Source organism: Eucyclogobius newberryi, unplaced genomic scaffold, assembly GCF_026437365.1.
Source record: "Eucyclogobius newberryi isolate DKJ021-1_F unplaced genomic scaffold, fEucNew1.0.hap1 SCAF_152, whole genome shotgun sequence".
Lineage (NCBI taxonomy): Eukaryota > Metazoa > Chordata > Actinopteri > Gobiiformes > Gobiidae > Eucyclogobius > Eucyclogobius newberryi.
In genome coordinates this window covers 16,859-28,736 of record NW_027315782.1, presented here as the reverse complement: position 1 = coordinate 28,736, position 11,878 = coordinate 16,859, and the positions used below count along the sequence as shown (strand labels likewise).

Here is an 11,878-nt window from a genome sequence, read left to right as displayed (position 1 = left end):
TATATATATATATATATATATATATATATATATATATATATATATTCTGACTGGATTATATTTTATTTTACATAAGGCTGGTAGTTTGTTTTTAAAGTCATTGTACGACCCTTTACCTGAACTTGACCTTTGACCTAAACTTGACTTTGAATGACCTCTGGACCTGACACTAGTATTTATCTAGTGTTTTAAATGTCACACATCAGATGACTTGCATGTTAGCATATTAGCCTGTTAGCATGTGCCGTTTGCCAATGGGGGGATTCCAGATGTTTACCTCTGATCTCATTCATAATTCCTCTGGTGATGCACGTTTTCACATTTGGAGGAATGACGCGCATTTCCAGGGAAACAAGCAGGAGTACGAGTCAGGTTTGTGGAGAGTCAGCTGCTCACAGTAAGTGCAATTAAACACATCTTAATTACTTTAATGTTTGTCTTTTTTGGCTTAAAGTGTCATTTTCACACTTGAATCTGAGGATTAGATTTATAAACCTTTAAGATCATTTTATCATCTTTGAGTGAAAAAGTGAACGACAAAAACGTCACAAATGTTTTACCCCAATTTATTTTTGTGGATACATGATATTTACAACGTCCAACTCAATCTCATCATTATTAATGTGAACAAAAGGAGAATTCAAAAGCTCTGGACGAAGACAAAACGCTTTAGAACAAAGAAGTTTCAAATTAAATCAGGAAAAACAGAAACTTCATTCATTTTTCTCATTTACACATTTTCTCAAAGTAAATCCCAAAACATTTATTTACAAAACACAAAGCTTTAGTTCAGAAGAATTAGCAGGAGAATTGAGACCATGCAGCTGTTCAGTGCTCCCTCTATGCCTTTGGCAAGACCATGCAGCTGTTCAGTGCTCCCTCTACACCTTTGGAGACCATGCAGCTGTTCAGTTTATTGAGAAAACGACTCGTCGTCATGGAGACGATGCTTTGCACAAAACGGTTCCTGGACGACTTTAGCTAAGCCACGCCTACTCTCCTACATTACCCACAATGCACTGCTGAAGCGCGCTGGTTTAGTGAGGTCTTATAGCGGCTGTGTCAGATGCGCTTCCGTAGCGTTTGACTGAGATGAGGCGGGTCAAAGGTTAAACCGTGTCATTTATTCATCTTATTTTTGGACACGCCCCCTGCTGTTCTCTGAGTGGAAAACACGACATCGCCATGACGACGAACTCTCCTGAGAAACCCTGGCTCGTTTTACATTAAATTATGATTATTCTGAGCGTGACGAGTCTGTTCTGACACTGTAGTACCACAGGAGAGCTGCAGGGGGAGCTCTAACGCCACCGTCACAGTCTCCACCTTGAACCTGGTGCTAGTTGTGGTCAGACGTCCAGCTCTGACCAGATCTGACCTGCATCTCTGGCCAAACGCTCCAGAACGCTTCCCTCTGACGCAGTCCGGGCGGGGCATCCGGGCGGGGTGTCTGGGTGGGGCGTGGCGGGCCTAGCGGGAGCACTGATGGCTTCACGTTGGTCACATGAGTATGTCGAGGTCGTCGGTGCGGTCGTCCTCCTCGGTCACCCGTAGCGACAGCACCTCCTCGTTCAGGAAGAGTCCGCTGAGCTGCTCTTTCCGGGCCTGACGCTGCTCCTTCAGCTGTCGCTTCCTCAAGGCTTTCTGCTGCAGCTTCCTCTGCTTTGAGCGCTTCTGTGGGAGGGCATCCGGGTCACACACACACACTCAGGGTTAACTGTATCGAGCTCTAAAGCCTCTCTGACCTTAGAGTCTCGGATGCGCTCGGCTGCACTCGACAGGTTCCCGTCGCTGTGAGCTCGGCTGATGTTGGCGACGCCGCTGCTGCTGCCGCCCGACGCTGGTCCTGCTGAACACACAGATGTGCCTGAGGCTGGACCACCTTCTACACACGTCTGAGGACAAAGTGGGCGGGGCCATGCGGTCGTACCTGTGACGGAGTTGGACGCCGTGGAGCCCGCGGACGAGCTGGCAGAGCTGATGATGCTGGCGTTGCTGCTGCCCGCTCCGGTGGTGCTGCCCGCTCCGGTGGTGCTGCCCGCTCCGGTGCTGTGCGAGCTGTGGCTGCTCCTCTTCCAGGCGTCTCTGGTGCTGCTCGCTCGCTGTCGAGGGCCGTGCTCGCGGATGTAACTGCGAACCTGCAATGCCAACGTTCAAGAGCTTTAAAACCACGAGGACTCGATCACGGGTCACTCTAGGACACATCTATGCCCGATACTAAACTTAGCACTTTCATGGTCCACCCCGGAAGATGAGTCTCACCAAATTTTAGGTTAAATCGGGCTAACGCCCTTGAAGGAGTTCATAAAAGTATAAAGTGTCATTATGTTCACATTTCAGAGATCTGGCGATTTCCTCATTGGAATAACATGGGAGGTTTCTGTCATCGCTACGGCGACGCCGTAACCAATATGACATGGTTCTCGTGGACTTTTTTGATCGGGATGCCAAGGTGGAATTTTGTGCCAAATGTTGTAAAATTTCAAAAAACTAAACATTTTACCCTCCATAAAAATGTTTATTTCACACTGTAGGGGGCGCTGTCGCGCCAAATTAATTTATTTCACTTCAAGTAGGTTTAGGGCAAAGAGTTTAACAACTGATTAAAATTTGACGCAATTCGGACGTTATCTGCGCAAACAACAGCAAATTTAGAATTTGGGAAATTTCTGAAATTCTAGCTACAGTTTGTGGCTTCGCCGCTCAGACCGAGACAGATGTTTTGATGTCCCACTCCTCAACACCATTTTCACCACATTTCAGCTTTTTCAGGCCAACGTCCTGGGAAAAGTTGGTAAAAGTACAACTTAAAAAAATTCAGTCATGCTTCGCAAATTTTGATCCAATATGGCCGACATTTGGTTGGGCGGACGGCGTTGCCATAATAATATTTTTCACTTCTCTTGTCACCATCTACCTCTGCGCCAAATCTCATGATTCTACGATCAGAATTCTTTTGGCCATTTCCTATCGCTCAATGCATTTTTGGTACATTTGGGGGCGCTGACGCGCCAAACTTTTTAGTTTTAGAAAAGGAGAAAGCCAGAATGTAGAGAGGCAGGTGTGCAAATTTTTGTGACTTTTCGTCAATGTTCACTGGGTGAAAAATAGGGGGGTTGGTCCCGAGAAGAAGAAGAAAAAGAAGAAAGAATAATATTCTGATGCGAAAACAATGTTTCCCATTTTTCAAATATCATAAACTATACATTTTACCTCATGGTGTGGGTCCCTGGTCACTGACAGGTACTTTAGTTAATTTTGAGTGGGCTCCGCCCACTTTGTGTTTTTGGCCCTCTATACAGTAATAATGTTACATTTTTGCATTACATGTTTATATGAACGGAACATGCAAGAGATGGGGAACGTATTCGTGAGCTACTTAAGAGTAAACGAGTGCTATGACCCCCATCGTCCGTTTACAACGGTAATGTTCCATTTTCCTACTACTACTTAGTCTGCACGGGCGTGCGTGCGGAGTGCGTGCGGAGTGCCTAATAATGATCATGATAATATTGACAATGATAATCATAATTATCATAATAATAATCATAGAGTTGATTTGAGCCTGTTGCCGTGGCGACTCTTCTCACCTGCTTGAGCTTGTCGTCGGTCAGACAGTTGAGCTCGATGATGAACTCACTGTCGGTGGGTGAGATCTGGGCGCTCGGGTCGATGATCTTGATGATGTCGAGTTGTTCTCTCAGACCCATCTCTGTGCTCACTCTACGACTCAGGTACTCGATGTACTCCACCTGAAACACCACCACCTTTAACTCACCTTTAACTCACCTTTAACTCACCTTTAACTCACCTTTAACCCACCTTTAACTCACCTTTAACTCACCTTTAACCCACCTTTAACTCACCTTTAACCCACCTTTAACTCACCTTTAACCCACCTTTAACTCACCTTTAACCCACCTTTAACTCACCTTTAACTCACCTTTAACCCACCTTTAACTCACCTTTAACTCACCTTTAACCCACCTTTAACTCACCTTTAACTCACCTTTAACTCACCTTTAACCCACCTTTAACTCACCTTTAACTCACCTTTAACTCACCTTTAACCCACCTTTAACTCACCTTTAACCCACCTTTAACTCACCTTTAACCCACCTTTAACTCACCTTTAACTCACCTTTAACCCACCTTTAACTCACCTTTAACTCACCTTTAACCCACCTTTAACTCACCTTTAACTCACCTTTAACCCACCTTTAACTCACCTTTAACCCACCTTTAACTCACCTTTAACTCACCTTTAACCCACCTTTAACTCACCTTTAACCCACCTTTAACTCACCTTTAACTCACCTTTAACTCACCTTTAACCCACCTTTAACTCACCTTTAACTCACCTTTAACTCACCTTTAACCCTGCTGGTGTGAGGACGTCTGACCTGCTGGTGTGAGGACGTCTGACCTGCTGGTGTGAGGACGTCTGACCTGCTGGTGTGAGGACGTCTGACCTGCTGGTGTGAGGACGTCTGACCTGCTGGTGTGAGGACGTCTGACCTGCTTGTGTGAGGACGTCTGACCTGCTTGTGTGAGGATGTCTGACCTGCTGGTGTGAGGACGTCTGACCTGCTGGTGTGAGGACGTCTGACCTGCTGGTGTGAGGACGTCTGACCTGCTGGTGTGAGGACGTCTGACCTGCTGGTGTGAGGACGTCTGACCTGCTTGTGTGAGGATGTCTGACCTGCTGGTGTGAGGACGTCTGACCTGCTTGTGTGAGGATGTCTGACCTGCTTGTGTGAGGATGTCTGACCTGCTGGTGTGAGGACGTCTGACCTGCTTGTGTGAGGATGTCTGACCTGCTGGTGTGAGGACGTCTGACCTGCTCGTCGTTGGTCATGGCGCTCCACAGCAGCTCGTCCAGGTTACGATGGGCCTGAGACTTGGGTTTGCGTTTGGAGAAGAGACAAGGAGAAGACGGCACGCTCGGGATAATGTCAGAGAGAACGTCACTGCCACTCGCAATGTCACTGCCCGGGAGCTGCAGAAGAAGACACAACAGAAGAGGTCAGGAGAAGAAGACACAACAGAAGAGGTCAGGAGAAGAAGACACAACAGAAGAGGTCAGGAGAAGAAGACACAACAGAAGAGGTCAGGAGAAGAAGACACAACAGATGAGGTCAGGAGAAGAAGACACAACAGATGAGGTCAGGAGAAGAAGACACAACAGAAGAGGTCAGGAGAAGAAGACACAACAGAAGAGGTCAAGAGAAGAAGACAACAGAAGAGGTCAGGAGAAGAAGACACAACAGAAGAGGTCAGGAGAAGAAGACACAACAGAAGAGGTCAAGAGAAGAAGACACAACAGAAGAGGTCAGGAGAAGAAGACACAACAGAAGAGGTCAAGAGAAGAAGACACAACAGAAGAGGTCAGGAGAAGACACAACAGAAGAGGTCAAGAGAAGAAGACACAACAGAAGAGGTCAAGAGAAGAAGACACAACAGATGAGGTCAAGAGAAGAAGACACAACAGAAGAGGTCAGGAGAAGAAGACACAACAGAAGAGGTCAAGAGAAGAAGACACAACAGAAGAGGTCAGGAGAAGAAGACACAACAGAAGAGGTCAAGAGAAGAAGACACAACAGAAGAGGTCAGGAGAAGAAGACACAACAGAAGAGGTCAGGAGAAGAAGACACAACAGAAGAGGTCAAGAGAAGAAGACACAACAGAAGAGGTCAAGAGAAGAAGACACAACAGAAGAGGTCAAGAGAAGAAGACACAACAGAAGAGGTCAAGAGAAGAAGACACAACAGAAGAGGTCAGGAGAAGAAGACAACAGAAGAGGTCAGGAGAAGAAGACACAACAGAAGAGGTCAGGAGAAGAAGACACAACAGAAGAGGTCAAGAGAAGAAGACACAACAGAAGAGGTCAAGAGAAGAAGACACAACAGAAGAGGTCAGGAGAAGAAGACACAACAGAAGAGGTCAAGAGAAGAAGACACAACAGAAGAGGTCAGGAGAAGACACAACAGAAGAGGTCAAGAGAAGAAGACACAACAGAAGAGGTCAAGAGAAGAAGACACAACAGATGAGGTCAAGAGAAGAAGACACAACAGAAGAGGTCAGGAGAAGAAGACACAACAGAAGAGGTCAAGAGAAGAAGACACAACAGAAGAGGTCAGGAGAAGAAGACACAACAGAAGAGGTCAAGAGAAGAAGACACAACAGAAGAGGTCAGGAGAAGAAGACACAACAGAAGAGGTCAGGAGAAGAAGACACAACAGAAGAGGTCAGGAGAAGAAGACACAACAGAAGAGGTCAAGAGAAGAAGACACAACAGAAGAGGTCAAGAGAAGAAGACGCAACAGAAGAGGTCAGGAGGAGAAGACACAACAGAAGAGGTCAAGAGAAGAAGACACAACAGAAGAGGTCAGGAGAAGAAGACACAACAGAAGAGGTCAAGAGAAGAAGACACAACAGATGAGGTCAAGAGAAGAAGACACAACAGAAGAGGTCAAGAGAAGAAGACACAACAGAAGAGGTCAAGAGAAGAAGGTGGTTCAGGTCGAGTCGTCTCGTTCAAGTTCATGAAATAAAGTAATTTTATCTGTTTTAAATGAGACTAAATGAAATAGTGGATCCAGAGGAGGAGAAAGAGGGGCTGCAGCTGAAGCACGAGCTTTGGAGACGTCTCCATGAAGACACATGGGGACACATGGAGACACATGGGGACACATGGGGACACATGAGGACACATGGGGACACATGGAGACACATGAGGACACATGAGGACACATGGAGACACATGAGGACACATGGGGACACATGGGGACACATGGAGACACATGGGGACACATGAAGACACATGGAGACACATGGAGACACATGGAGACACATGGGGACACATGGGGACACATGAAGACACATGGAGACACATGGATGTTTCTATGATGGAAATCTGAAATGCTTTATTCTTTTTTGACATGTTTGAATAATGTCACCGTCTGTTTGGTCCAAACAAACATGAGGAGCATTTGTGTCAGAAGAAGAACCATCTGGTGCTTTACATCTGTGGTGCTTTACATCTGGTGCTTTACATCTGTGGTGCTTTACATCTGGTGCTTTACATCTGTGGTGCTTTACATCTGTGGTGCTTTACATCTGGTGCTTTACATCTGGTGCTTTACATCTGTGGTGCTTTACATCTGGTGCTTTACATCTGGTGCTTTACATCTGTGGTGCTTTACATCTGTGGTGCTTTACATCTGTGGTGCTTTACATCTGGTGCTTTACATCTGGTGCTTTACATCTGGTGCTTTACATCTGTGGTGCTTTACATCTGGTGCTTTACATCTGGTGCTTTACATCTGGTGCTTTACATCTGGTGCTTTACATCTGGTGCTTTACATCTGGTGCTTTACATCTGTGGTGCTTTACATCTGTGGTGCTTTACATCTGTGGTGCTTTACATCTGTGGTGCTTTACATCTGTGGTGCTTTACATCTGTGGTGCTTTACATCTGGTGCTTTACATCTGTGGTGCTTTACATCTGTGGTGCTTTACATCTGGTGCTTTACATCTGTGGTGCTTTACATCTGTGGTGCTTTACATCTGTGGTGCTTTACATCTGGTGCTTTACATCTGTGGTGCTTTACATCTGTGGTGCTTTACATCTGTGGTGCTTTACATCTGTGGTGCTTTACATCTGGTGCTTTACATCTGGTGCTTTACATCTGTGGTGCTTTACATCTGGTGCTTTACATCTGGTGCTTTACATCTGTGGTGCTTTACATCTGGTGTGCTTGACATTTGTGGTGCTTGACATTTGGGGTCTTTTACCTGCCACTCGAACTCACTGTCGGACCAGTCCCAGTAGGTGGAGATGGAGGACACGTCACTGCAGACGCTTCCTTCAGGAAACAGATCCAGAGACGCCAGCTCCTGATCGTCCAGAAGAGAGAAGCAGTCGTCCTGGTCGCCCACGGAGACCGAGGAGAACAACTCCTCACTGCACTCGGACGAGGCCACGCTGGTGCCACACGACGTCAGGTTCCACCTACGGAACCAGAACCTTTAGTTCAGAGATACAGGCTTCTAGAGAACCTACGGAACCAGAACCTTTAGTTCAGAGATACAGGCTTCTAGAGAACCTACAGCACCAGAACCTTTAGTTCAGAGATACAGGCTTCTAGAGAACCTACAGCACCAGAACCTTTAGCTCAGAGATACAGGCTTCTAGAGAACCTACGGAACCAGAACCTTTAGTTCAGAGATACAGGCTTCTAGAGAACCTACAGCACCAGAACCTTTAGTTCAGAGATACAGGCTTCTAGAGAACCTACAGCACCAGAACCTTTAGCTCAGAGATACAGGCTTCTAGAGAACCTACGGAACCAGAACCTTTAGTTCAGAGATACAGACTTCTAGAGAACCTACGGAACCAGAACATTTAGTTCAGAGATACAGGCTTCTAGAGAACCTATGGAACCAGAACCTTTAGTTCAGAGATACAGGCTTCTAGAGAACCTACGAACCAGAACCTTTAGTTCAGACAGATAAAGGCTTCTAGAGAACCTACAGCACCAGAACCTTTAGTTCAGAGATACAGGCTTCTAGAGAACCTACGGAACCAGAACCTTTAGTTCAGAGATACAGGCTTCTAGAGAACCTACGGAACCAGCACCTTTAGTTCAGAGATACAGACTTCTAGAGAACCTACAGCACCAGAACCTTTAGTTCAGAGATACAGTCTACTAGAGAACCTTTGGAACCAGAACCTTTAGTTCAGACAGATACAGGCTTCTAGAGAACCTACAGCACCAGAACCTTTAGTTCAGAGATACAGTCTACTAGAGAACCTACGGAACCAGCACCTTTAGTTCAGAGATACAGGCTTATAGAAAACATACGGAACCAGAACCTTTAGTTCAGAGATACAGGCTTCTAGAGAACCTACGGAACCAGAACCTTTAGTTCAGAGATACAGGCTTCTAGAGAACCTACGGAACCAGAACCTTTAGTTCAGACAGATACAGGCTTCTAGAAAACATACGGAACCAGAACCTTTAGTTCAGAGATACAGGCTTCTAGAGAACCTACGGAACCAGAACCTTTAGTTCAGAGATACAGGCTTCTAGAGAACCTACGGAACCAGAACCTTTAGTTCAGAGATACAGGCTTCTAGAGAACCTACGGAACCAGAACCTTTAGTTCAGAGATACAGGCTTCTAGAGAACCTACGGAACCAGCACCTTTAGTTCAGAGCTACAGGCTTCTAGAGAACCTACAGCACCAGAACCTTTAGTTCAGAGATACAGGCTTCTAGAGAACCTACGGAACCAGAACCTTTAGTTCAGAGATACAGGCTTCTAGAGAACCTACGGAACCAGCACCTTTAGTTCAGAGATACAGGCTTCTAGAGAACCTACGGAACCAGCACCTTTAGTTCAGAGATACAGACTTCTAGAGAACCTACAGCACCAGAACCTTTAGTTCAGAGATACAGTCTACTAGAGAACTACGGAACCAGCACCTTTAGTTCAGAGATACAGGCTTCTAGAGAATCTACAGCACCCGAACCTTTAGTTCTGAGATACAGGCTTCTAGAGAACCTACAGCACCAGAACCTTTAGTTCAGAGATACAGGCTTCTAGAGAACCTACAGCACCAGAACCTTTAGTTCAGAGATACAGGCTTCTAGAGAACCTACAGCACCAGAACCTTTAGTTCAGACAGATACAGGCTTCTAGAGAACCTACGGAAGGAGAACCTTTAGTTCAGAAATACAGGCTTCTAGAGAACCTACGGAACCAGAACCTTTAGTTCAGAGATACAGGCTTCTAGAGAACCTACAGCACCAGAACCTTTAGTTCAGACAGATACAGGCTTCTAGAGAACCTACAGCACCAGAACCTTTAGTTCAGAGATACAGGCTACGAGAGAACCTACAGCACCAGAACCTTTAGTTCAGACAGATACAGGCTTCTAGAGAACCTACAGCACCAGAACCTTTAGTTCAGAGATACAGGCTACGAGAGAACCTACAGCACCAGAACCTTTAGTTCAGACAGATACAGGCTTCTAGAGAACCTACAGCACCAGAACCTTTAGTTCAGAGATACAGACTAGACCTGGACTAAGTCTAAATAAAGACTGAAATGAGCCCAATATTGGACCAAACTAACTTCACATGTGAATAATAATAATAGGGCGGAGCTCGGTGTTTCCACACCCTCAGCCCCTCCCTCTTGGCGGGGGGGCGGGGCATCCGTCTCACCTGTTGTGCAGCCGGTGCAGCGGGTCAGTGCGGTGGCAGGACGACAGCTGGCAGCCGAAGTCGCTCCCGTCCAGAGTCCCCACATCGCTCAGGTTTGTCCTCTGGGACAGCAGCGGGAACGGCTCCTCAGGGGCCAGGAACTTCTCGTACAGGGAGTCGGACATCATGCCAGCGACGCACGATGCAACGCCGCACGAGCCAGCGCAGGCGACACACGAACCTGTGACACACCAACAATACACATGATGAATAAGCAGCAGACACTTTACAGGTCAGACCGCGCCTGACACAGGCGTCCAACTCCTGCGTCAGGCATAAATTGGAGGCCGCGGTCTGGACGTCCTGGACGCCTTGGACACTCGTCCATAAATACACTCAGACGCGCGTCCGAAGCGTCCAGTGCACGTGCTCAGAGGAGGTCGTTGTGTTTCCTGGTGTTGCTTGTTCTCTTGATGCGATGGCAGAACAGGTGGAGAAAGTGGCTTTGGTGCATTAACTTTACAAAGTCCAAACGGAGGCGATGGGCCCCGGGGCCCGTCTGGGTCCAGATACTTCAGAGTTTAGTCATTATCATTATTTTCTCCAAGATCTGCATCTTAAGGATTTTTTTAATCGTTGGGGGTTTGTTTTGAATCTTTTCACGGGTTGTGCGTCGCACGTCTAAAGCGACGCTCAAACGCCCCCGATGCTCCACATAAGACTTTGAATGTGAACTGGACGCTCTGGTCTGAACAGGGCCCACGACACTTACAGCTCAAGTTTTATCTTTCAATCACAAAAATGACTGAATAGTGTTTTTTGTTACGTCTTAATTTCATTGAACAATAAGTCGATTCTATTGTTCAGTGAGCAAAAATACACTTTCTTCATAAATATTCTCTCTAGAAGCTTACAAAAAGAGTCAGAAAAGTCTAATTATCTCCAAAACAAGAGAATAAAGTGATATTTCTGCTCTTTTATGGTTCATTTAAAGCTCCACTTACGTTTCCCGCGCCACTTGAACTTCAACAACACATTTAAGCTAATTATGATGCTATTTCCAGAATATTATCATCAAGATAAAGCAATAACAATAGAGATAATCGTGTCTAAAGGTGGATATCCATAGCAACAGAGCTGTAACATAATAATACACAATCTGAACTATAAAAGGAGAAACTACTACACATATTTACAGCTGTTCCGTGTTTGAGTTCAAAAGTAAAAGCACCAAAATGAACCATGACGTTTAGCTGTGATTTATTCGATTACGTTCAAATAAAGTCTCGTTTTTATCTCGCCGCTTCCGCAGTTTAATCGCGGAGAAGTCGAGTTGAAAATGTGTCATAAAAGCACGACATTTGTTAAAAAGTGCACGTTGTAAACGGCGTGAGCCCAGAAGCTAGCGCGGAAGCTAACCCCGAGCTAGCGCCGTTAGCTGTTGACGTCGACGTAATGTTCGCCACGACAAAAACACGGCCTCGCGCCACGTTTCCCGCGCAGAAATCACGCCGAATGCCGCGCGGACACGTCCGACTCGTGGCCGGGACGGCGCCCGCACACGGGGACTGACCTGCGGCGCGTTAAAACGGGATCTTTGTCGCCATTCCCGCTCGTAAATCCGATCTTTTTCCTCCACTTTGGATCCACCGGAAGCAGACGTCC

At 46.3% G+C, this 11,878-nt stretch overlaps 1 protein-coding gene across 2 annotated transcripts; it reads right to left on the bottom strand.

Moving 5' to 3' along the window:
• Window positions 1-1,454: 1,454 nt before the first annotated feature.
• fam199x (family with sequence similarity 199, X-linked) lies at window positions 1,455-11,878 on the bottom strand. Of its 2 annotated transcripts, none has more exons than XM_072447060.1 (8): window positions 11,787-11,878; window positions 10,235-10,454; window positions 7,798-8,014; window positions 4,841-4,999; window positions 3,591-3,752; window positions 1,931-2,138; window positions 1,746-1,849; window positions 1,455-1,674 (listed from the first exon to the last, which is right to left on the bottom strand). In XM_072447060.1, exons 2-8 carry the CDS (start codon window positions 10,399-10,401, stop codon window positions 1,501-1,503), a joined length of 1,191 nt encoding a protein of 396 aa, XP_072303161.1. In that variant the 5' UTR covers window positions 10,402-10,454; window positions 11,787-11,878; the 3' UTR covers window positions 1,455-1,500. The 2 variants fall into 2 exon arrangements, with proteins under 2 accessions (XP_072303161.1, XP_072303162.1); XM_072447061.1 differs by having other exon boundaries at window positions 1,746-1,846.